Source organism: Ovis canadensis, chromosome 9 (genome assembly GCF_042477335.2).
Source record: "Ovis canadensis isolate MfBH-ARS-UI-01 breed Bighorn chromosome 9, ARS-UI_OviCan_v2, whole genome shotgun sequence".
Classification (NCBI taxonomy): Eukaryota; Metazoa; Chordata; class Mammalia; order Artiodactyla; family Bovidae; genus Ovis; species Ovis canadensis.
Genome location: NC_091253.1, coordinates 87,636,083 through 87,663,755, shown reverse-complemented (window position 1 = coordinate 87,663,755; position 27,673 = coordinate 87,636,083). Strand labels below are relative to the sequence as shown.

General features: G+C 37.2%; 1 protein-coding gene across 5 annotated transcripts in view; it reads left to right on the top strand.

The window, feature by feature from the left end:
• The window catches only part of VPS13B (vacuolar protein sorting 13 homolog B), a 787,290-nt gene that overhangs the window by 535,055 nt on the left and 224,562 nt on the right, over nt 1-27,673 (top strand). For all 5 annotated transcript variants that reach the window (XM_069600522.1, XM_069600521.1, XM_069600524.1 and 2 more), the window contains exon 34: nt 14,807-15,494. In XM_069600522.1, the coding sequence (XP_069456623.1) occupies nt 14,807-15,494 (688 nt within the window). The remainder of the gene's footprint in view (nt 1-14,806; nt 15,495-27,673) is intronic.

Genomic DNA, 27,673 nt, shown 5'->3' with positions numbered 1-27,673 from the left:
TACATTGATAAGATAATAACAAGTATTGTTGAAGGTGTGGAGAAACTGGAACCTTCATATATTTGGTGGGACTATATTAATAAAATGTTGAAGCTGTTTGGAAGATTGGCAGTTCCTCAAAAGATTAAACATACAGTTACTGTATATTTAACCCAGCAATTCCACTCCTAGTTATATTTAGTTCAGTTCAGTCGTGTCCGACTCTTTGTGACCCCATGAATCACAGCACGCCAGGCCTCCCTGTCCATCACCAACTCCCGGAGTTCACTCAGACTCACATCCATCGAGTCAGTGATGCCATCTCATCCTCTGTCGTCCCCTTCTCCTCAGTTATATAACCAAGTGAAATGAAAATATATGTCAACACAAAAACTTGAATATTATATTACACTGACATAGCTTAATTCATACTACCTAGAAAGTAGAAGCAACCCATGTCTGTCAGCTAATGAATGAAGAAGTAAAATGTACTGATTTTGTGCAGTGAACTATTACTTAGCCATGTAAAGGAATGCAGTGCTGACACATACCACATCAGGGTTGAAACCTTGTAAAGTGGTGCAAAGTGAAAGAAGCAGTCACAAAAGATTCCATTTATATGTAGTGTTTAAAACAGGAAAATCTATAGAGACAGAAAACAGATTGGCAGTTCCCAGGCACTGGTGGGGGAGAAATGAGGTTATGAAGAAAAGTGACCGCTAATGGGGTTTCTTTTGAGAGTGACAAAAATATGAAAAAAAATAATTGTAGTGTTTGACAGCTACACATATATCAAAAAACATAGTATACTTTACATAGATTCATTATGTAGTATGTGAACTGTTATCAAGCATATATTTAAAAATGACATCAAGGGCTAGTTGACCTGTAGCAGGTTGGAGCTTTGGGGTCCTCAGATCACATGTACATTTATGACACCACCATCCTGGGCAGCTTTGCTGTTATGTTTTGCATATTGTGCATCCATCCTCCCCTACCTGCCTTTTACTGCCCCATTGCCCTGTAAGATTTTCTGTGGACTATGCCTAAAAGTAGCCTGAAGAGCTCTGGAAACAATGGACTCCAGAACCTTTTCCAGCTCTAGGAAGCCACTATTTCGATACACCAAACTGAGAATTTGAATTTGGCCTAGATTACCCCATTTTAGCTCCATGTCAACAAATGGAAAGTTGTGAACAAAGACAGTTTTCCCCCACATAGCGGCACACAGGTGTGACTTAGTGGAAACTGTGGAACTCAGCCAGGTCTTCAGTTCCCTAGTGTAGTGCTCTATCTCTGAGCTCTGCTTCCTGTTCTTGAATACAGTGATTTGCTAAAGTAGAGGCACCTGGTCCCAGCACCTTGCAAGATGGATTTTTTTTCTTTCAACCTTTCAAAATAAATTTATATATTGATGAAGCCTTTCTCTGCGAAGCCATCTGTCTAAAATCTGCAGCAATAAAAAACTTCCCTAGACCTTATATATTCACAGTGGTATCTGTTGCTTCACTCCTCTAATCCTTTCTCCTCCTTCCTTATTTTTTCATTCATTCATTTATTTATTTACAAAGCTTATATTTATGAAGCATCTGCTTTGGACCCAGCACTAGGTACTCAGCACTGAACAAAATGAACTCACCCCTACCATTATAGATCTTGCCGTCTACTAGAGAGAAATATATTTGCAACATAAAAAGTTTTAAAATTTCATTATCATAAGGTCTGTGAAAGAAAGGAAGGAAGTTCTGGGGTCGAAACTATGTAGGTTATGATTTTAAAAGGAGCTCTGGAATCGTATTGCCAATGTTCAAATCCCAGCTTCACCACTTACTAGCTATGTGATTTTGAGCAAATTAAGTTGCCTGGGCCTCAGTGTCTTTATCTTAATAAAGAGATAATAATAGTACCTAGAGTTCTGAGGACTAAGTGAGTTGATATAGAATAATGCCTAATATATACTAAGGGCACATAGGAAAGTGCCTGACACATTCTAGGCATCTGGTAAGTGTTATCTGCATGTTGGTTGTGTTGCCTTTCACAACATTAGGTCATCAACTAGTTAGGTTATCACCACTGCTATATTAACTACCTTCATCGCTGTCATCTACATATACTTATCTCATCATATATACATGCACAGGATTTACAAAAATGGAATGTGGTGTGCTTCTGAAATCAAGAATCCTACAATCTAGTTAAGAGAGTGTAAGAATTAAGAGAAAATAGCAAATGCTAAGTACCAGATAAAAGATCAAGTATATCCTATAGGACTGAAGGAAAGAGAACAGTCATTATGGGTTCATAAAGGCGAGGGCTTTGTAGAGGAAATAGACCCTTAAGAAAGAGGACATTCCAGGCTGGCATGAGTGAAGATGTAGAGGCAAGAAGGTGAATGTGAAGTTCCAGAATGGAGAATTTGAATAGAGGAATAACGAGGGGTGGCTTAACAGAAGAGGCCTCAGAATATTGGTTAAATATTCAGTAGGCAGTGGTTGCCATGACTGGATTCTGAGCTGGAGTGATCAAATGAAACTTCTCTCCTTTGTCTCCTGAGACCCACTGCTTCATGTGTTACTTTCTTTCACATCAATATCATCATCATCTAGTCAATTGCTTTCTAATTGGTGGTACTACCTACAATCTCTCTGCCCTCCAATCTGCTACTCCCACTGCACATTTCAGCGACATTAATTTTTCTCAAGCTTCCTTTTGTCACTTATTTGCTTAGAATGCTCTTAGTTTCCCATTTGTCTACAGCAGTTGCTCAATTGTTAGAGTGCATAAAATTACTGGGATTTTATCACAAGTGCAATTCGCCTCTCACCTTCAGGTAGGATACTTCTGGAATGGGGCCTGAGAATCTGTTCAAACCCTAGGGGATTCTGATTCAGGTGATCAAGTGGCTCTGCTTTGAGGAAGACTGGCATAAAACTAAGAGTCCAGGTTTCTTAACCTGCCACCTAGAATCTTGTTTTATCCAACCTCACTTTTCTCTGTTCTCATTAATACATCTTTAGTTTCAGCAAAAGGAGACATTTCCTTTTCTCTACACTTACGCATAACCTGTTTTTGTCTTCTCTGTCTTTTTTTGTTTATGTGGTTTCCTCAGCCTCGGTATCCTTACTGCCATTTCAACAAGTCCAGATTGTGGCTTCTTTCAGTCTTGGTTCAGATATGTCCTAAAAACATCTTTAAGTATCTTTAACCTAGAAGGCAGAGTTCAAGTTTAACTGATTTTATATCTACTCCCCCATGCAGGGGCCTAAATGAGTACTTTTCAAATGATTCAGTTCATTTATTCTTTTCTTAATTTAATTAATGAGATATTTATTGAATGCTTACTATGTATTAAGTGCTAGTGATAAAGCAGAAAAATAAACACCCTAAAAGTCTCTGTTTTCATGGACCTTTCCTTCTAGTGGGTCAAACATTTTAAAGTAAATATTGAAGGTATTTTGAGAAGAGTTGTCTGTCAGTGCTATATGGAATACTTTAGGAAAGAGACCAGTGAAAGAAACTAATTAAGGAACTCTAGTAATTGGCCAGTGTAGAGTGGGAAGGGTCAGTGAGAATAGAAGATACAGAGGAGGTTAATTAATGAAATGAAGGGATGACTTGGTCAGGGCCAGGAAAGAATATTTAATATTTGGGCCTTTTGAGAAAGAACAAATAAGTAAAAAGTTAAGATGTAGAGGGAGTATTTGGGGAAGGGGTATTTTTAAATGTTATGGTGATCTTTTGGATGTATGATAGTAATAATGGGACATCTGAATAGAAATGCTCAGTAGCCACTACAAATATGGGGATCTTTGAAGAGCCCAATCCTTTCTCCTTTTTCCCTTCTTCAGCTCAACTCATCAATGTTTTCTTCAATCCCAGCAATTCCAGAATCTACCCAAGAGATAGTCTGTGTCTCATTTAATTTTCTGAAGATGTGACATGGCTCCATGTGTTGGCCCCATTTCCCTGTCTGCAAGTGTCTGTCTAGAATGACACCTCAGCCCAACTCCAAAAGTTCATCTCTAATTGTGCCCTTTCTTGAAATGGTTCTTAACTGATGGGGGACTTAGCTAGCTGGAGGAACTTGAAAGACATAGTAATTGAACCACAGAGTCTTTTAAAATTGGGTAACTGCTTTACACAATTTTGCTGTTTTCCGTCAAACTTCAACATAAATCCTTCAATAAAAATAAATTTTAAAAAATTGGGTATGGTAGTGTATCATCTCCCTATGCAGCAGTGACGGCAGTCATTTATGGTTTTTGGGAAAACAGGCTAGGTTTGGAGAGGCAGATTTTTAATCATTGGCATAACAAGTAAACTGATTGGGAAGCTGCCTGGGTAGCCTGGAAAATCATCTTTCTGAATTCTTGTAGTTGACTGGCCAAAAAACAAATCATTTTAGACTCCTGCCTTTCTCTCATAATACACAACATCCTGTCCATCAGCAAGCAGGTGTTGTGAGTGTGTGTGGTATCATATAAATTTTTACTACCTGACTTCCCCACTAGAATGTAAACTCCATGAAGGTAAGGACTTCATTTCTGCTATATCCCCAGCCAGTGTCTAGAACATGGTAGATGTTTGGTAAGAATTTAAGTGAATTGATAATGTGAAATAAAATTATTATTCCACGTTTTGCTCAGTAATTTTAACTTTGGCTCTGTGTTGAGGAAACTCAAGAAATATTTTATCCCAATAAAATTATTATAGCTAAAGTCCAAACATTAACCATACTTGATTGAATAATGTTACCTTAAAAATACAGTTGACTCTTGAACAGTGCAAGGGTTAATCTGTGTCGGTGGACCCTCTGTATCCAGGCTTCCTCTGTATCCATGGGTTCAACAAACTACAGACCATGTAGTACTGTAGTATTTACCATTGAAAAATATTTGCATATAAGAAGACCCGTGCAGTTTAAACTCATTGAAGAGTTAAATATAATATTTTTAATAGAAATTTTATTCCTTAGCTAGTTTAGAGAGATGTACTTTTTTTCCAGACTTGGTTACTACTTAAATGTTTGTAGAGATGATGCTTGATATTTGGGAGGGAGTAATGTACATTTTCTAACTTTTATTTAAGCAGTCCCACATGACTGGGAATATCCTTAAGGTAATAAGTTGAATTACCATCATTAATGTACAGGAAGTTTTTCTTTTAAAACTGCAGGAATTACTAGGAAAGTATCAGCATTTGAAAGTTAACCAATGTTGTAGGCCTAGCTGACCAGAGCTAAAGTTAGGAATATTTACCTGATTTAGAGAATACTTCACATTTCTAAGGTTTGAAGTGAGAAGTTAATATGATCAAAGCAGTTTGTGTGGAAGGTCATTTTGGCCTAGTGATGATTTTTATGGAGTAGCAGAGAAGAACAAAGTTATTCTAATGGAAAAGAAGAAATGGCTGCAGGGCATAAATGTTTCTCTCTAACATCTTGACTATTTTGCATCTCACGTCTGTTGCATCATTAAGGTATTGATAACATATGACACAGAATCAATGTGTAGCTTTAGTTCAATTTAGATTTAATCTGCCATCATGAAGTTTAAGGGTAGCCAATAAAAATTTGTAAATGACCCTGTATTCTATAATGTCTTGATGTGCTTCAATAAAATCAGATACAGTGTAGAGAATACTGATATTTGAAGAAATACTGATACAGAATACTGATACTTTGAAGAAAATCTGCAGTTAACTAAACCAGGTTTGTTCAGATCTAGTAAATAAAATATATAATAATAAAAATCAGCTTAATATTTTTGTTAAATGACTATATTCTGTTTGGCAATGAAAATCAGCTACTGGTTATTAAAGTTAATTATGGATGTACTTAAACCATTTCCATTATTTTTTCAACTGGTACTGAATGTTAGAGGAAATTTTTAACACATGCTTTTGCTTCATTTCTATGATCTCTGCATAGTTTCTTTAAAGGGCATATGTGATTTGAGGGATAAAATAGTCAAAGATTTGTATAGCTTTTTATCAATGGAAATTTCTCCAAAGTCAACTCTAGTTTTCTTATCAGAAACACAATTGCAAGGCAAAAGCCTACTCGAATAGTTAATAAGCATATTCTCCTTCTACATTGCTGCAGAAACGAAATGCAAGCTTCTCTGTGACTCTTACAGAGAAAGCCTAGGCTGGGTAAACTTTCATCTGCTTCAGGGTCAGGGCTGATTCAATCTTACTGCAAGTTTATGAGAGTGGCTGATGTGATACAGTTGTTTCTAGTAAAATTGGACTAGCTCTAAGGAGCCAATCTAAGTTAGTCTCTAAGTAAAATTCTATGAGAAACAGACTCCAACTCAGACACAATTGTAAACCCTGATATAATGAGGACTTGCAGCTGATTTAATCCTATTGAAAATCTTTAAGCAGCCATGGGACAAAATAGTTTCCACATTGACATCTGTGGAATGAACCTTGGATTTCATTGGTATGAAGAGTTGCTACCTTGTACACGTAGTAGCCACTTTTTAAGAGTTAACATCATGGCCATTTCAAAGCAGGTTGTTTCTGATGTAGAGGCATCTACTTAGCTTAAGATCCAGGTTCCCAGAATGTATCAGGTTTTATTAAAAAACAAAATAAAACTAAATTCATTATAAAAAGCAAACAAGTCAAACTTAAACTCAGGAGTTAGAATAAATCAGTTAGATCTAGTTTCCTTGAACAAAAATGACCAACCCATTCCAATTATGTATGTGGGAGATGTAGAGAAAGAGAGGGAGAGAGAATCAGGACTGTTTCTGAGTTAAGAAGTCATATGTGAAGTCTTGCCTGGAATTGATTTTTTCTTTTCATGAATTTAAAAGCCCCTGAAAATAAGCATATGCTGTGAAATCATATATGTTTGAATGGGCAGACAGGCACAAAAGGCTTCAGGGTCAGCTGTGTTGATGAAATCTCAGTATGTAGGATTTGAACTTGCGTGGATAGATTGGTGTGTAAATTTTTTTTTGGGGGGGGGGAGTTGTTTGGTTTATCATATTGAAATGGACACTGATAATGATTCTAGGCATTGTAGTCAGCTTAGCACAATAATTGATTCCTTTTCATAATTTACAACTTAAATTAAGACAATAAACCAAACACAACTACAGTAAAACACAACTTTGCCTAAACTGTCTCCAAGCTTCTTTTCTTGCAGTTAGCAGTGGTTTGAAATGTGAATATTTGAAATGATACTTAGCAGGCAGTAGTGGCCAGATACTGTTACTTCAAAGAGCCGGAAAAGTAACTCCACGAAAGGAGTATTGAAACTACAGTACTCTTTAGCGTTCTATCTGTTAAGCAGTGATGGGTATCATTAGTTCTGCTCTTTTGCATAATTACTGCAGTATTGTGAAAAGTTTTTGCCATCCAACTGGGAACAGTTATATCCTGTGGGCTATTGTGTAACATTTGGCTTAGAGAAATAAAATATTAAAAACCCCTTGTTTTCTAGTACTCTGTAGTACCCAAATACATACAGGGTTTGTTCAAGTTTTATTAGTGAAAAATAACATGGATTGGTAACATTGAAGGAGGCATTTCATATCAAAGTCAACTTATTCTTTATAATGTTTTTAAATTTAATATGCTTAGATAAATTTTATCTGGTGTATCACTGAGTTGCAATGGCATTTTGTCTGTAAAATGATAAAAGTTCGTGAAGTGCAATGTTGATATTGCTGAAAATTTGAGACTTAAAAATATACTTTTATTGTTCACTTGACTAAGTTAATCAAGTTGAAGTATCTCTGCTTGGTATGATTTGCTGTTTGTCTAAAGCTCTGTGTTAAAGGCATAAAACAGCCTTTCCCAGCAGAACCATTCTACCCTATCCTCAAAACCAAACCCTTTCTTGATACAGCTAGAAGGGTATATTTGCAAATATTTAGACAATGAGGCACATAATTCTGTTAAGTTTCTTAAAATTCTCCTTTTTAATTCCAGTATCTGAAACCATTAAAATACTGTAACCAAGTTTTGTTTTGTTTTGTTTTATATCATAGGCAGCATGTTTACTTCTTTGAAAACGTGACAACATTTTTTTGCAAGGGCAACAAAAATATAATAAATGTCACAGTGATATGAGGAAGTGACCTCACTTTGATTTTGTGGTTTCACACTTGACTCTATCATAATTTATAAGATGTGAAAAGTGAGCTCATGACTGGCAAAAGATATATTGATCAAGGTCAAAGTGTAGCTGCTGCTGATATATAACCATAATTTTGATGAGAAGGTGCAAAATATGTGGATATGTTTGGTTTTGGTGTATAAAGATTCCCTAAAAAAACAAGCTAAAAGAAATAGTGTGAGTTAAAATACAGGAATAGGTGCTGAATTATCCTTTCTTGGCAGCCATCAAAATAGAAATTATATTTGTTTTAGTCTTTGTTAATTCTCAAAGTTGATTTCCACATATTTTTCTTTAAAATTTTAAATGTCCACTTATTTGCAGCATTCTTATTAATATGGCTAACTTCCGAATATGCCTGTAAAAATGTTCATATGGCCAAACAAGAAATTTCAATCCATCAAGCTTATCTTTCTTCACTCCAGAGTTCTACTGCAGAACATCTAATTAATATCATTTGAAATTATTTTAATGCATTCTTTGGTATTGTTGCCTACTCAAGTGTGATTTTAGCCACTACTCCTGAGATACTGTGGCTCTTACTAGACTCCAGGGTGAACGAGTAAATTTACCTATCTCAATCCATTAAACGGAGGAATTAGCTTCAGTTCCCCTCGCTACTAGTCAGCTTTCAGCACCTTTTCCATGGTGGCTAATAACTGTATCACGTATAGCTGTGAAAGGATGGGGAGATGCGCTGAAATGATCTAAGAAGTAAACTATCAACTTGACATGTTTCCCTAGCTATTGAAAACCTTCTCATATTGAAACCCATTGATAGTGAAACGAGAATTCCTCTGATTTAAGTACCATCTGGTTGTGCTCAAGGCTTTAAAGCTGTTATCTCTGCATAAAATTTCAGAGTCCTATATTTTTTTCTTCACCAAACTATCCATTTTTAAGCCACAAATATTTTTCCAGCTCTTTCAGATTTTATCTGAAAGTATATTTTAACAGTATTTAAATAGTTCTTAAACAATAACAATTTATCTTGATAGATGGCATGCTGTGTTTTTTCATTTTATTTTAATTAGCCATTGTGGAACCAAATTCCCTTTTGTTTTAGTCTTTTGAATATTGTTTAATTATAGTTATCATGCCAGATATCTTAAAGGTTATTTTACCAATAGAGTTTCATTTAACATAACCCATATGGAATCAATAGCCCAGTTTCCTAAAGTGAATGCTTGGAAAATCTTACGTTCATATGTTAAGAGTACACATCCTTTCCTCATTAGTTGGAAAGTACAGGGATTTTGGCACAGGTTCTGTGTGGAAGCATTGTGCAGCTTTTATATGGATTTTGTTTTTAGCCTTTGATGACACTGTTTAGAATAGGAAGTATCTAATAAGTAAAGCATTTTGTCTCAAGTGCTGCCAGTGTGTTTAATATATGCCTGGAGGTCTGAAACATTATCTTCTTCTCTGCAGTAATATGCATTTAATTCTCTGAAAGCAGAAGGTCGAACTTTTAAAAGGGACGCAAAGTACATTTTCAAACAGAATAATTCAAAACATATGGAAGAGGGGACCAGAGTAATGTACAGTTGGTTTTTATGGTTTAATCATGATCATGTTAATGCACACCAGTAGCTAATTAAAGAAAACTTTTATTGTTCATTTTAAATGAGTTAGGTAAAGAGTGGGAGAGCTGATGTAATAGCACTGCCCAGAGATACATGTTTTCTTCTGCCCTCACTAACAGCAAGCAGATATTGCTATTTTTGACAACTTAAATTATTACTCCCCTTGGACAATAATAAAGGAAAAGTTATTTTCAGAGTTATTACATTGTGAACTTTTCTTTCTCCACAAAGGAATAGTAAATTGATGCCTAAGTTTCGAGCTGAGCACACACAATTAATTATAAAACTTCCTTGATAGGCCAGATGGTCTTCAATATAATAGATAAATCTGTAGTGGACTGGTGACAAACCTATGGATTTTTAAATATGTCTCAAAATCATCAGCTTATTTATTTCAGTTCTACATAATAGTGCAGAAACTGAGACAAATGAAGGAAATCTTGGCTTTTAACCCATTTTTAAGAATTTAGTCTTCTAAAACTGGGAAAGTTGTACTTTTTTTCCCTTCCATTGAGAGTCAGAGTCTTTCATCTCTGGGTCATTGGTTCAAATTCCTTTCTGCTCAGTAGTGACTAGAATTAGTTACCATCTGACTTCTGTTCACTAACCCGTGTGACCTGAGCTGATAGCTGCCATCCTGCCCCTGCTGGTTATTTATATTGCAAGATCATGCCAGTTGACATTCGCTAGAGTCTAATGTGGCAATCTCAACAGGTAATAGGGCTGGACACTACATTTATTTACCTTTACCTGTAAGTGGCTTATTTATCATGTTAACATTGATAGGGAACACTTTAAAGAAAGAGAAGCTAGATTTTTAAATGCAAATCTGTACGTCAGGAGAAGAAAATATAAGGCTCTGTGCATAGAAGGTATAGACTCATGTAGTTGATTATGATTGCCTTTCCTGATTGAGAGAATAAAAACAGTTGAGTTCTTGATTTGAGTTTCTTGTGCAACTTAGAGGATTTTTTACAATTATGCTACACAGATATATTTAGTTTGCACAGTAGATCCTAGATTACTTATGTAAATGATTTTATTATCTTTTCACATATTATTTGAGAATTCCTAGCTCATACTAGATTTGGAGGTATATTTGAAATTCTTATAATAAGTAACTAAAATCTTTCCAATTTAATTATCCCTTTGATAATTGTCATATTTTTATTTTACTGAATTTTAAAATATGTTCATTAATTTGTTTGGTCAGCACACACTTCTTGAACTTTAACATTGTTTAAAGCAATGTGGTGTATGCTACAAATACTAATGGTGTTCTCTCCTCATTGCCTACTAGCTGTCTGACCTTGGACCTATTGATTAATCTCTTTCAGCCTCAGTGTCCTCAGCTGTAAAATGGGATAACAGTACCCCCTTAAAGGGTTGTAACAATTAGTAAAGAAAACATATGTAATATGCTGCCAGTGTTTGGCGTGGTATGGTGTGTGCGTGGTCAGTCATGTCTGACTCTTTAAGACCCCATGGACTGTAGCCTACCAAGCTCCTCTGTTCATGGAATTTTCCAGGCAAGAAATACTGGAGCAGGTTGCCATGTCCTCCTCCAGAGGATCTTCCCAACCCGAGGATCGAACCTGTGTCTGCCTGCATCTCTTGCATTGCAGGCAGATTCTTTACCCACTGAGCCACCTGGAAAGCCCTAATAAACATACTCAGTGGTATCTGATTTCTTATCTTCCATTGCTCCCAATCTCTGAGACAAACCAGTGTTTGAAAAGTGCTATGAAAATGTTAGTTTGTTATGAAAGCACAGAAGCTAAAAATGCAAGCACCATCTAGAAAGGTTGAGAAAGTCTTCATAAGGAAGGTGACTTCTTTTTTTAAAATTACCCTTTATTGAATGCCTACTACATGTGGTCAGTACATTAGCTCATGATCCTGCAGCAACTTTGTCAGTCGGGTATTAGTGTCCCCAGTGTGAGGACGAGCATCTGTTAGAGACAGAGGACTGCTTGAAGTGTGACCAGCACACAGTATGGAGGATGCCGATAAGGAAAGTTCATGAATATATCTGGACAGACCTTAAAGAGTACAGTGTACACATATATTTACATATTAACAATTAAATATTTCTTGTCTGCAGAGCAGTTTTTTTTTTTCATTTAATACTGTATCAGAAACTGACATCTCATCGAACTTTTATGGATCCTCTCTTCAGTGTGCTAGTCACTGATAAGATAGTCCTTGGTGATAGAAACAAAACAGTATGGCACAGGCCTTCCAGCAGTCCTTCAACAGCTGCCCGTTAGTGGGTATTTACTGTATGCCAGGCAACGCACTGACCTCTCTAGGTACATTAATTCATTGAATCCTTATGCTAACCCCTTGAGATTGGGTTTATTATTCCCATTTTACAGATGAAATTATGTAGCCTTAAAGAGGATTGTAATTTATCCAATAGCACACAATCAGAAAATGTTGCACTTAACCCTGCTTCTGTCTGACTCCAAGACCTTTAGATTGTTTTAACACTATCTGAATCTGCCACCACAGAATATTCTAGACTACTCTAGAATATTCTAGTAGAAAATAAAAGATCTAGTAGAAAATAATAAATCCTAAAGTGAAGGAATGGGAAAGCTGGTGTGCTGCAGTCCATGGGGTTGCAAAGAGACACTACTGAGCGACTGAACAGCAACAAAAATAGAAGTATGAATTAAGTACTAGGAACACCAAGAAGGAAAAGAATTAAAAGCGCAACTCCCAGACAGGTGTCATTGTTCTGAGTCTTCATGGAGAGCTAAGTGTTGGCGTGCTACAGCAGTTTCAGAAGGGGCTCCAGGCAGGAAAGCAGCATGGTATACAGAGAAGAGTTTAAAAGAACGAGGTGTCTTCAGAGAAAAGGGATTAGCTATTTTTGTTTCAAATACTATATTTTTTAATAACATTGTGCCCTTTGCCACAAAATTAAAATAAATTAACAAAAAAATTATTTGAAAAATTTTAATGACTGTTACATCATTGTCTTGAATTAACTGTCCTTTAACATTTTCACAAGCAACTTAAAATGTGGAAAAGTGATTGACCGAATTAAGGAAGAGCCTACAAAATGAAGCTCATTAGCCAGTACTATGGGGAATGTTTTTTCACTGCTGATGGGAATACAGATTGCTGCTAAGTCACTTAAGTCGTGTCCAACTCAGTGCAATCCCATAGACGGCAGCCCACCAGGCTCCCCCGTCCCTGGGATTCTCCAGGCAAGAACACTGGAATGGGTTGCCATTTCCTTCTCCGATGCATGAAAGTGAAAGGGGAATACAGATTAGTGCACCCTTTTTGGAAAGGTGCTGGCAATATTTGATAACCTTAAACTTTTTCATACCATTTACCTAGTAATTCTACTTCTAGGATCCTGTCTTAAGAAAATCTTACTTAGATGTTTGTTATAGATGTTTATTGGCAAAACTTGAATACCTAATTGTCCAGCTATATGGGAATAGTTGACCAAAGTGCTCCTAACACTGAATGAAATGTTATGCAGCTTTTAAAAAATGACATTTATGTAGAGTATATTAATATGTTAAAAAATTTATTACCAATTTGTCTCTGCAATATTATTATAACCCTAAAGGGTAGGGGTGAGGAGAACCTACACACAAGTAGGGAAAAAAGACAAAAGGAAATACACTAAAAGATTGCCATTGGTTGTGTTTGGTAGTAAGAAGGGGCTTCCCTTGTTGCTCAGCTGGTAAAGAATCCACCTGCAGTGCAGGAGATCTGGGTTAGATCCCTGGGTTGGGAAGATCCCCTGGGGAAGGGAAAGGCTACCCACTCCAGTAGAAAAGACTTCCCTGGTGGCTCAGAGAGTAAAGCATCTGGTAGTAAGAAGGGAATTGGGAGGATTTTGTTTTTCTCTCAGATTTTCCATGAGTTCTTCCGTTATGAGTGAAAGTCACTCAGTCGTGTCCAGCTCTTTGTAACCCCATGGGCTATACAGTCCATGGAATTCTCCAGGCCAGAATACTGGAGTGGGTTGCTATTTCCTTTCCAGGGGATCTTCCCAACCCAGGGATCAAACCCAGGTCTCCCGCATTGCAGGTGGATTCTTTACCAGCTGAGCCACCAGGGAAGCCCGAGTTCTTTAATGAGTTCTTTAATGAATCTGAATTAATTCAGTGAAAAAGCAAGTGAGTATCTAGGACTCAATAGTGTATTAGAAACTAATTAATGGTTGGGGGGCTAAGAAAGGGAACCAAAGAATCAAACTGGAGGTCTTGCAGTTGTGCTGACAAAATAGTCATAACTGCTGCTGCCACCACGTTGCTTTTTGTTCTCTACGTAGGCAGTTGTTGGTGGAAGTATTTGAGAAAGTACGGATACATTTAGTGCACAAAGGGAAAATCCGCATTCAAAGGTTTTAATTACTTATATTTTGCTTGATCACTTACATTTATCCTTGTTTCAAGTCCTATTGTAGTAAAGGAAAATAAACATCATTTTGAATGGCACACATTTATTTTAGTTTACTTTTCTTTGTCTTTCATAATTTAGGACTACTGACTTTTCCCTCTCCTACTATCCAAAATCCTGTAAATCAGTTTTACAATGATAGAGTAAACAGTATAATCTACTCCTGCCTAAAATTAATTTCAACCAATAGTAATCATGATTTGAAAACAGTTTATTGTGCTACTTGGAAAATCACCATAAAGGATACTAACTGAGGCATTATATGTAAACACATACTATTTGTGTTAGTCCAAAGAAAGTAAAGTCTGACATTGAAAAGTATATTTTATTTTATTTATTTTTTCTTTCGGCTGAGCCACGTGGCTGTTGGGATCTTAGCTCCCCAACCAGGGGTTGAACCCTCACCTCCTCACCTTTGGCAGTGAAAGCACCAAGTTCTGACCACTGGCCTGCCAGAGAATTCCCCTGAAAAGTATCTTTTAATGATTAAATGCACATGTAATGTTTCTCTCAAAGATTGTCTTGGCATTCTAATATGCATAATTTCTTGAAAGGGTACCTACTTTATTTTTATGATTACTATTATACTAGACCCAGTTTTAGTGTTTCTATAACATTTACATAGTAACACTTGGAATATAATTAGTTTAAAATATTTTATCATTTTTCCTTGCAGATCGCTAAGCAAGAACAGAAAAAAATGGATACATATGATGGAAGCGTGGCTGATAGCTCATCTCGGTACAGTGGTGCCCAGGACAGTGGAATCGGCAGTGACAGCGTTAAAATCAGAATAGTACAGATAGAGCAGCACAGTGGTGCCAGTCAGCACCGCATCGCCCGTCCCTCACGCCAGTCGTCAATTGTAAAAAATCTAAATTTTATTCCTTTTGACATATTTATTACTGCAAGTAGAATCTCACTAATGACCTATTCCTGTACAGCCTTACCCAAATCGAAATCGCAAGAACAAAAGGATAATGAAAAAACAGGCAAGAGTTCATTAAACCTGCCAGAAGTCGATTCAGATGTCGCAAAGCCCAGCCAGGCATGTATTTCCATGGTAACAGCAGAAGATCTCTTAAGCAGCAACATATCTTTTCCTTCAGGGAAAAAAATAGGGGTCATCTCTCTCGAAAGTCTGCATGCATCCACGAGGTCATCTGCTAGACAAGCCCTCGGCATAACTATCGTTCGGCAGCCTGGAAGAAGAGGAACCGGTGACTTACGACTAGAACCTTTCTTGTACTTTATTGTATCCCAGCCTTCTTTGCTTCTGAGCTGTCACCACAGGAAGCAACGAGTGGAAATATCCATTTTCGATGCTGTGCTTAAAGGGGTTGCCTCTGATTACAAATGTACAGGTAAGAGCCTTCAAATTTACTAGGGTGCTAATAACCACTAGTACATATTAAGTTTTATTCCCAAAGTTTTAAGGTTGATCAAACAGGAAACAGCTGGCAAACCAGACAAAACTTCTTTTCTCTACCAAATATGTAAATACATAAAGTTCATGTCCACAGCTAAATCACGTTTAAGTAAATGTTTGAAAAGTAACAGGATTTAGCCTTGGTGTTTTTACTGTGCCTCTGAATTTTTTTTCCAGGAGCTGAATAAAACAGGGGCTCTTTCTGGGCTATTGAAATGCTTAACAATTTCCAATAATTAAGAAGCAAAGTGGGGTTTTTTTTTCGTATTAATGGCCCTTAGGTTTGCTTTCCATGTCAGTGCTGCTAAGGTTAAAAAAAGAAAAACTTTAGAAAATGAAGTTTATTGTTTTGGTATTCTTTTGCCATAATCATCTTGCTGTAACAGCTTGATATTAAATGTATTTGAGAAGGTTTATTAGCAAAGTAAGATGACAACAATTTTACACATCTACAACAAGCATATTTACTAGTGGGTGTTGGCCAACTGCTTCTTGTTGCCCCATCCAGGCTTGCCTAAAACCAGAGAGCACCATATATTATTATAATAATTACACTGAACGTCTGAAGCTTGTTGCATGTTGAGACTAGGAAAGTGATCAGGGATTCAGATTTAAGATATATGTGCTGTTAAGTAATAAGAGCTAATGAAAACAGGGCCAGACCAGGTACAGAGACCTTCTCCCAGAGTTAATGCAGAATTTGGAGGAGGCACTGGCACCCCACTCCAGTACTCTTGCCTAGAAAATCCCATGGACGGAGGAGCCTGGTGGGCTGCAGTCCATGGGGTCACAAAGAGTCGGACACGACTGAGCGACTTCACTTTCACTTTTCACTTTCGTGCATTGGAGAAGGAAATGGCAACCCACTCCAGTGTTCTTGCCTGGAGAATTCCAGGGACGGCAGAGCCTGGTGGGCTGCCATCTCTGGGGTTGCACAGAGTCTAACACGACTGAAGCGAGTTAGCAGCAATGCAGAATTAGAGATTTGTCAGGAAACGCTTTCCAGAAAGGGTAGCGGGATCATCTAAGATCTGGTATTGGAAGAGGGCCCTCACAAGCTCAGGTATAATGCAGGCATTTTATTGTTCTCAGGTGGTCCCATCTATCAGATGAACATCAGCAGTAAGGCATTTGGATAATTTGTCCATTCTGGAAGTCAGGGTGGTTCATTCTTGGCGCTAAGGAGAGTCGTTTTATACAGCAGGCTCCTGAGGAGTAGATAGGAGTCCCAGGAAGTAGGTCAGAGGAGCCCTGGGCTCTTGCTGAGGAATAGTTCAAGTCCTTGACTTTAGAAAGTGGTAACTGACCAGTTGCTAAGGAGGAATAGCCTAGGGTTACCTTCTAGACTGCTTGCTAGCCATCTCTCCATTAGTGCTTGTGCTGGATCATACTGGCTCAGAAGAGCTCATTGTTAAATTTTTAGGAACTTTGAAAGACAGTTGTTAAACCACTGCTAGTTTAAATCACCATAGTGAGAGTATTTACAAAACAGATATTGGCAAATGCTGTCAATCAGCTCTCCTACTCTGAGAGCCAGTGTTAAACATTTATCAGTAACCACTGCCTCCCTTCTTCAAACATGCTTTCATTTACTGAGCACCTGTAATATAGTGGCTACTTCTGTTCAATGGAGATGAGAGAGGTGCTGAGGTAGTTTATGTTATATTATTCAAGGACTCATGCCTATAGACCTGATACCTGTTTGGGTATCTGCTTAGCATTAACAAAAACTGGATGTACGACTGGGAGAACAAAAGTTCTTTCCACATCCCTCCCTAACGGCTTTCATCTGCGGTTGCTCTATGGGTGGGTGGCTTCAGCAGCTTCTGCTAAAAGATATTGATAACTGAGTTCAGCTGAGTTATCATAGTAAAGGTATACACTGGACTTATAATAGGTTCCTAGCTTGAAATGATAAATTATCTTAAAAAAAAAAAAACTTTTCTTGTGCATAGACCAATGTGGAACCCAGTTTCAGCAGACGAAGTTTAGAAGGTTATATACCAGATTGAGTATAGGGGATTTATGTGTGGGAGGAAAAGTCTTACTACCTCCTAAGGAGCCTTCTTTACATAATATTCTTGTGGATACCTTGCTTTACACAAAAAGCATCTCCTTGGATATTTACACTGTCCAAATAGAGTCATCAATATAAGTCATTGTATTTCCTTAAAATGAATTTAGTGACATTTGTCAGAAACAAGTAGTTAAATTTAACAGCTTAAAAAAATGACTAGCAATTATTGTGTACTCAGTCTGTGCCAGGCATTGTAATAACTGCTTTAAATGCATTATCTCTTTTAATCCTCCTAACAGCTCTGTGGGAAATATGTTCCCATCTTATATGTAAAGAAACTGAAGTTTGGAGAAATCGCTTCTCCAAGATGACAAATAAACAGAGCTGAAATACAAAACCAAGATTTTCTGGACTTTCTGAGTCTGGTCTCTCAACCTATATGGATCCTTAGAGTGGAGAGGAAAATATGAATCTCAGTTTTCAGTCAACCTCCATTGTCCTTCTCCAGACCATGCAAATGGTTCCTTTTCTTTGTTTTAACTGGTGAATTTGTATATATGTGTCCACGTGACTACAGAGTACAGCCTCTCTTGGTACTATGACAACCTGAGCTGAAATTCTGTCGCTTAGGAGACGTGTGCCCATCCATCTCATAGGGCGATTATGAAATTGAAAAGAGATCATTAGTGAAAGTGTTGCAGGAAGCCCAAAACTGGGCTCTTGTCTAACGCTCAGAAATGAATTGTCCGAGGAGACACATGTGCTGACAAAGCAAGAGATTTTACTGAGAAAGAGCACCCAAGTGGAGAGCAGTAGGGTAAGGGAACCCAGGAGAACTGCTCTGCCATGTGGCTTGCAGTCTCGGGTTTTATGGTGATGGGATTCGTTTCCAGGTAGTCTTTGGCCAATCATTCTAATTCAGAGTCTTTCTTGGTGGTGCATGCATCGCTCACCAAAGATGGGTGCTAGTGAGAGGGATTCTGGGAAGTGCACGGACCACCGGTGTCTCCTTTCGACCTTGCCCGAGTTCTTCTGGTTGGTGGTGGCTTATTAGTTCCATATTCCTTATCAGGATCTCCTGTCATAAAACAACTCATGCAAATGGTTACTATGGTGCCTGGCCAGGGTGGGCGGTTTCAATGTGCTTCCCCTAACAGGCTATGCAAGTACTGCACCCTCACAAACTCACAAATGTTTGCTGCTACTGTTTTAGTTATTAATATATAGTAGAAAGATTACTGGGATTCCCAGGTGGCTCATTGGTAAAGAATCCGGAGACCTGGGATTGATCCCACGACTGGGAAGATCCCCTGGAGAAGGAAATTACAAAGTAGAAAGCCTGGAATTTAATTGGCCCTGCTATTTATTAGCAGAGTGATCTTAGCCAAGCATTTCACTTCTTTGGGTTTCTGCTTCCTTTTGTAGAAAACGTAGTGATTATAATAGATACCAACAAGGTTCATTCCAGGTGTAGAGTTTTCTCATTCTGTAATTTGGAATTCATCTCCGTACACTTACCTTTCTAAAAATATTTAAACTAGCTTTGGCCTCAGAGAGTTGACATCTGTAAGCCACTACTGTATCAGATTACAGTATATTTCAATTTGTTTTAAAGATGCATATTTATATGCATATTTGATATTTTAGTGAACCATTCATTAGTTTATTCAATACTTAAATACATAAATTTTTTAAATATTAATGAAGTTATATTTCAAAAACTGATGTGAGGAATTTCTGTTTTAAATTGGTCCACTTGAATGAGCTATCCAAGTCCCATTACCAATTTAGCTATCCAGAAACACTTCATGTAGCACTTTTTTATCCTGAAGAAAGCAATGTTCCATGTCCAGGATTCTTTTGAAGCCTTGAAATAGTAACCATGTGGGTAAGAAAACAGAGAAAATATGAATAACCATAGCATTAACATTCATAGGGAAGAGAAGCAGTAAGGTAAAGGTGACCAGTTGCATTCCTGGATTCTGAAGTGAAGGACTATTTACAGTGTCTTAATTGGAGGGACAAAAAAGGGTGTCACCAGGTAACTTTCTAAGAAATTAGGTCAAAGAAAAGTTAAAGGCATCATAAGTTACAAATTAAAGAAGTAATATGTCTTTCCGTAGTGTTCATGCTTTCTCTCTTAATACTAAAATTAATCTTTTTTAATAAGGTAACTCAAGTGGCAGCCAGCCCTTAGCAATTTTAGCATATATATGAATTTCAGTGATTGCCCAATTTTAGCATTTCAGAAATCCCGGAAGTTGTTATGGATATAATGTGTTTTCTTCTTTAGGAAGACAAAAACATTTGATTTTTAAAAATTTATAACACAACAACTTGTAATTGTTTACTGTTTTATGTGAAAGTCATAAACCATTGTTACATGTGCTAATGTTCCTTTGTATGGAAATCATATAGAATTTAAAGTAAACAAAGAATTTTGTTTCACTCTTTAATAACATATCATGTTCAGAGGATAATTTTTCAAAAAGTCATAATTCTTATATAAATATAAAATGAAGATGTCAGAGATTTTACTTAGTTCATTAGTTAATGAGGGAACCAATAAGAATGTTACCAAAATTCATATACAGGAGACCTGTAGGCCCTGATCCTCTCAGATTTTGATTCTCTTATTCAGTAGGGTCATAAAAATGATGAGTCACTTGATCATTGACTTGGGAAGCCCCAAGAAAAGCCCCCATGATCTTGGGAAGCCCCAAGGAAAGCTTAGTATCATTTGAATGGGATGATTTAATGAAAACTGCTTGAATTTTGAGGAATGAAATAAGAGTACTCATTTTTTTTTTTTCATAGTAGTAGATTTTTCTCTGAGTTTCCCTGGTGAGTCAGTGGTAAACAATCCACCCAGCAATGCAGGAGATGCAGGTTGGATTGCTCAATCAGGAAGATCCCCTGGAGAAAGAAATAGTAACCCACTCCAGTATTCTTGCCTGGGGTATTCCATGAACAGAGGAGCCTGGCAGGCTACAGTCTGTGGGCTCACAAAAGAGTGGGATACCACAACTGAGTGACTTAAACAAAAACAACACCAAGGTTTCTCTCTAGCTACAATTCAGAATCATTTTTAGTATTCTGATTAATTTACCTGCCTGCTTCTTGTCTGTGTTTCTTTGTAATGTTTGTGGTGGCTCTGAGGTTTCCAGTGTACATACTGCATCTTTCACAGTCAATCTTTTGCTTGATTTTCAGTCTCTAAGTCGTCTCTAACTCTTTGTGACCCCATTGACTGCAGCTTGCCAGGCTTCCCTACCCTTTGCTATATCCTGGAGTTTGCTCAAACTCATGTCCATTGAGTTGATGATGCCATCCAACCTTCTCATCCTCTGTATCCCCCTCCTCCTGCCCTCAATCCTTCCCAGCATCAGAGTCTTTTACAGTGAATCAGACTTTGCATCAGGTGGCCGAAGTATTGGAGCTTCAGCTTCAGCAGCAGCCTTTCCAGTGAATATTCAGGGTTGATTCTTTGAGGATTGACTGGTTTGATCTCCTTACTGTCCAAAGGACTGTCAAGAGTCTTTTCCAGCACCACAGTTCAAAAGTATCAATTCTTCAGTGCTCAGCTTTCTTTATATCTGTCCAACCCTCATATCTGTATGTGACTACTGGAAAAACCATAGCTTTGACTATACAGACCTTTGCTAGCAAAGTGATGTCTCTGCTTTTTAATACACTGTCTAGTTTTGTAATAGTTTTTCATCCAAGGAGTTAGCATCTTTTCATACTTAATCTTTCACAGTCTATTTAGTAGCAATATTTTATCACTTCAGGAAAATATAGAAACCTTATAATCATAAAGGTCCCTTTCCTCTTCCCCATTTATGTTATAGTTATCGTATATGTTACTTTCACACCTACTGAAAATCCTACCAGATACGATTTTGACCTTTGTGTCAGTAATCTTACATACTTTAAAGAACTAAAGAGGAAAAAACTAGTATATTTTATAAATATTTCCCAGGTATTTACCATGTCCAGAGATCTTCCTTCTTTCCTAAAGTTCTGAGTTTTTCTCTGGTGCATTTTCCTTCAACATTAAGAACTTCTTTAGCATTTCTTTGAGAGCAGACCTACTAGTAACAAATTCTCTGAGTTTTCTGTTATCTGGGAGTATTTGTTTCCGCTCATTCCTGAAGGATATTTTTGCTGGATATAGAATTCTAGGTTGATATTTCTTTCTGTACTTCAGAGATACTGTTCCACTGTCTTCTATCCTCTCTGCTTTCTTATGAGAAATGCATGATAATTCCAACCCTTGCTTCCATAAATGTAGTGTGTTGGTTTTCTCTAGCTGTCTTTAAGATTTTTTTTGTTTACCTTTGATTTCCTGAGTTTTATTATGTGATGTTTCTGGTCTAGATTTCTTTAAATTTATCCTGTTTGAGGTTCTCTGAGTTTCTTGTCTCTATAAATATTGAAAAATTAAATTTAGGAACTTTTTAGCTATTATTTCTTTCTGTACCAATCTTTCTCCTCTTCTTTTAGGACTCCGTGGTTAAACTTTTTTATATTATTCTTCAGATTCCTGAGACTCCATTCATGGTTCATCTTTTCCCCCCTCTCTGTTCTTTCATATTAAATAATTTCTATTGGACTTTTCTGTTGTAATATTTCCATTTGATTGTTTTTTTTATAGTTTCTTCTTCACTTCTGAGAACCTCTGTATTTCCATTCATTTCAAGCATGTTTACCTGTATCTCATGAAACATAGTACCTCCATAAGTGTCACTGCCACCGTAGCACAGCCACTGCACTACTTCACACACTCACACACATGCACCCTACCCTAGGGGGAAAACCAGAAGAGAGAAAAAGAAAAAGCAGCTGGTTTCCCCATCAGTCTTGAAAACCACATGGGCCTTATCTGCCAGATGAGGTTTCTGTTGGACTTTTGGCTGTTCTTGCCATCACTGTGCACCACAACTTAGAACTCACTCTCAAATCAGAGTCATAAGGAAAAAGACGAAAAACAAATGGAAAATTCACCACCGTAGGATCATATCTGCAAATTTAACTCCCCTCCCCCGTCTGTATTGTTCTTGTTTACTTTTCAGAGTTGTCAGGTATTTGTGTTTTGTCCTTTTTCTTGAGTTAATTTAAGCAGCATGGGGATTGGACTGTAGTAAGCATATTCCAGTTTTGGCTGGCACCAGAAATCCTGTAATTTTAAGATAATGAAAATATGTTCTGGTCCATTAGCAGAGGCATGGTTTTCTAAGAAACTTAATACAGGATTTCCTCTAAAAGTGATACTTTAATATCTTTACATCTATGAGCACAGATCAGTTAAATATATTGTAGTGAATAATAACTGCTCCCAGGGAGTTGTCAGCATTAACTTGATCCTGCCCATGTCACCATTAAGCAAAGAACATACCCCAATACTCAAAGGATGGTAGTAGTGTTCTTTCAATGTGTTTCTTAGGGATATTCTTTCATATATTATAAAATCAAGTTAAAAGAGGAAATGCTGTAAAACTTATTGTTCCTTATGTCAGTCTGCCTTCTCAGCAGATGTGGCTATATATATACACACATATATGTGTGTCATATATACTTTATGCACATATGTTTAAAAACCTAATTATATATGAGATGCCAGCCAGAATAAAATGGAATCTACATGTATACCTGTATCTGCATTTGTTTGAGAAAACTGAAGTGAAATAAGAGTGATGATAATTGCTTATGATTTTGAACGTGTCGTTAATAAAATACAATCCCCATTCTGCATAATTTAGTGATCTTGAGTAGCATGCGTGCTAAGTCGCCTCAGTCATGTCCATCTCTTTCAACCCTATGGACTGTAGTCTGCCAGGTTTTAAATTATGCCAGTTATACCTGAAAGTATACATATAGTGTTTTGTGTTATTCTCCATAATTTTTAAAAAATGGAAAATTATTTGAAGTATAAATTATCAACTTAAATTTATTTTATAAATATTGGTACTAATAATCTACGAATGAGTGCCCATCTAGTCCAAGTAGATAGTACATCTATGAGTCAACAGGTTTCTTTTTAAAATATTAAAATATGGCCTTTCTCCTTGCCCCTGTAACTTAGAGCAACCTCTAACAGAAATGAGATCTTCTGCCAGCACCTTTACATGTAGCAGCTGTATTATTGGCAATTCTCATTTAAATAAAGATGTACGTAGTTGTTTTAACATAATCATATTAGTTGTGTTTATAAATATTTAAAAGTTGGTATTTGTTTTGTTTAAGGTAATGGAGTCCAGATTGGAAATTGCCTCATATCTTGACTATGCAGCCCAAGGCAGCCTCAAAAAGTCATTTTTCTTCTTGTTTGTTTGGGGCTTTTTGTTTGTTTTTGAAGAAATGACTCTGCCATCTGGTCAATTGTGAAGAGCTTGAACCATTCTGAGGGAACTTCACTATTCCTGCCCCACCCCCACTATACTTCCTCAGTATGCAGTCATTCGAGGATCTTATTACTCATTTATGGGTGCTAGAAACTAACGAAGTAGTTTGAAAACATTACTTTCATCCTCTTGCAACCTTTTTATCTTAACATCATTTTTCAGGCATTAGCCAAACTAAAATACAGAAATTACAGTTGATTAGAACTTATCTTGGGGCTTCCCAGGTGGCTCAGAATCTGCCTGCCAAGCAGGAGACATGGGTTTGATCCCTTGGTCAAAAAGATCCCCTGGAGGAAGAAATGGCAACCCACTCCAAGTGTTCTTGCCTAGGAAGTCCCATGGTCAGAGGAGCCTAGTGGGCTACAGCTGAGGGATGTCACAAGGAGTTGGACACAACTTAGAGACTAAACAACAACAAAGAACTTATCCTACTGAAAAAGCAGGTTATAACACAACTCTTTTGTAAAACCCAGCGGGTAATAACACAACTCTTGTGTAAAATTCATGTCATAATACCTCTAGTAATGGGCCCTTTCTTCATTGTAAGGTTTTATAACATTACAGATATGACTTTAGCTTCAGTTAAGAGGCAGACATGGAATAGTTTATTAAGCAGTCGAGATTTGGAGTGAGTTAGTTCTGAGTTCTTTTTTTTTTTTTTTTAGTGATTTTATTTTTAAAATATTTTTTTAATTTTAATTGAAGGATAATTGCTTTATAATATTGTGTTGAATCTGTCATACACCAACATGAATCAGCCATGGGTATACATATGTCCCCTCCCTCTTGAACCTCCCTCCCACCTCCCACCTCATCCATCCCCTCTCGGTTGTCATAGCACCCTGGTTTGAGTTCTCTAAGTCATATAGCAAATTCCCACTGGTGATCTTTTTTGCTTATGGTAGTGTATATGTTTCCATGTTACTTTCTCCATTTGTCTCACTCTCTCCTTCCCCTGCTCCCACCCTCCATATCCATGTCTATTCTCTCTGTCTCTATTATATACAATTTAATACTGCTGCTAAGTCGCTTCAGTCATGTCCGACTCTCTGCGACCCCATAGACGGCAGCCCACTAGGCTCCCCTGTCCCTGGGATTCTCCAGGCAAGAACACTGGAGTGGGTTGCCATTTTCTTCTCCAATAGTTCTGAGTTCTGATCCCAACTCTACTGCATACAACTGTGTAACCTTGGGCAAGTCATTTAACCTCTCTAAACTTCAGTTCCTTATCTTTAACTGGTAGCGATCTCCTGGGGTTGCTGTAAAGATTAAACGATATATATGAAGCTTTTAGCTAAATGTGTAGTACAGAACTCAGTGGATGTTAATGTTAAGGTTGTTGTTGCTTTTTTCATCACAGCTAGTATCTTTAAGCTGATTTTAAAACAGTGGTTGTAACTGGCTAAAAAAAAAACTTCCCATCATTTCAGTTCAGTTATAGCTATTGTATAGTTTGAAGATTTTCAGTTATAATAATTGGCTTTGTACTCTTTCATGGGTAGGTCTGCAGAAAATGTGCCAAAGACATTTGAGTAAACCAACAGTTAGAAAATCATAAACTGGCTTGCAACACCTCATAAATCATATCTTGATTTCATTTAGTTCTTGTGAGTTTAAGAGAAGGCTTGAATTACATGTCTCTTTAGAATTAACAGTGTTGCTAATATCCCTGGAAAGGCTTAGAATTAACCTGTGACTTTAATGTCATAACGATCACAACTTGAACATTTATCTGAAAATTTAGCTGCTAGGAAAATTTTTCGCTGGCCAGTAATGTGAAATGAAATTATTGCTTTGACAGGACTCAACAAGTAAGTTGGTCTTTTAAATGGGAGGCACTCTTGTATGTCACTCAGGGAGAGTTGTAGTGAGAAAGTTAAGTAAAGAAGTGACCCAGCCAGTGGGAGGATTTATGTATGGTGAAGAGTTTGGGAATGGAAATCAGAAGCTTAGACTTTTAGTCAGGGCTCTAATGCCAAAGCTCTTTCATGCAGATAACTGAGCTTCTTGGTGCTTTAATTTCCTTTTCTCTAAGATAGGTACAGAAATACCTCAGAGATACTGTGACTTTGGTTCTAGAACCACTGCAGTAAAGCAAATATTGCAGTAAAACAAGTCACAACTTTTTGGTTTCCCAGTGCATATAAAAATTATGTTCACACTGTATAGTATAGTCCCTTATGTGTGCAATAGTGATATATCTAAAACACAATGAACATGCCTTACTTTAAAAATACTTCATTGCTAAAAATGCTAACCATCATCAGAACTTTCAGTGAGTCCTAATCTTCTTGCAGGTATAGTGTCTTGCCTCTTTGTTGTTCAGGATGGTGATTACTGAAAGTTTGGGTGGCTGTGGCAGCATCTTAAAATAACATAACAGTCAAGTTTGCCATGTTGATTGACTCTTCATTTCATGAGTGATTTCTCCGTAGCATGCAGTGCTGCTTGATAGCATTTTACCCATGTAGAACTTCTTCCAAAACTGGAGTTAATCCTCTCAAAACCTGCCGCTACCTTATAACTAAGTTTATGTAATATTCTAAGCCCTTTGTTGTCATTTCAACAATCTTCATGCATCTCCTTTTCTGCTCATCCATAAGAAAAAATCCCTCATCCGTTAAAGCTTTATCATGAGATTGCATCAGTTTAGTCACATGTTCAGGCTTCGCTTCTAATTCTTGTTCTCTTTCTGTTTCTACCACATCTGCAGTTACTTTCTCCACTGAAGTCTTGAACCCCTCAGAGTCATTCATGAGAATTGGGATCAGCGTCTTCCCATTGTTGATATTTTGACCTCTTCCCATGAATCACAAATGTTCTCAATGGCATCTAGAATGGTGTACCCTTCCCAGGAGGTTTTAATTTACTTTACCAGATTCATCAGAGAAATCACTATCTATGGCAGTTATAGCTTCACAAAATGTATTTTTTTAATAGTAAAGCTTGAAAGTTGAAATTACTCCTGATCTATGGGCTGCAGAATGGATGTTGTGTTAGCAGACATGAAAACAACATTGATCTTGTTGAATATCTCCATCAGAACTCCTGGGTAACCAGGTGCATTGTCAATGTTTTGAAAGGAATCTTTTCTTCCCTAAGCAGTAGATCTCAACAGTGGGCTTAAAATATCCAGGAACCATGTTGTAAACAGATGTGCTGTCATCCAGGTTTTGTTCCATTTATAAAGCACAGACAGAGTAGGTTTAGCTTAATTCCTAAAGGCCCTAGAATTTTCAGATTGGTAAATGAGCATTGGCTTCAAGTCACCAGCTGCACTGACCCCGGTAAGAGAATCAGCCTTTGAAGCTTTGAAGCCAGGAATTGACTTCTCCTCTTAAGCTATGAGAGTCCTAGATGGCATCTTCTTCCAATATAAGGCTGTTTTGACTACATTGAAAATCTGTTGTTTTGTGTAGCCACCTTCATTAATTATCTTAGCTTCTGGGTCTTGATATCAGATCTTCTAGATAACTTGCTACAGCTTCTGAATTAGCATTTGCTGCTTCACCCTGTACTTTTATGTTACAGAGTTGGCCTCTTTCTTTAAATCTCATGAACTAACCTCTGCTAGCTTCACACTTTTCTCTGCAGCTTCCTTATCTCCTTCAGCCTTTATAGAATTGAAGAGAATTAAGACCTTTCTCTGGATTAGGCTTTGGCTTAAGAAAGTGTTGTGACTAGTTTGATCAT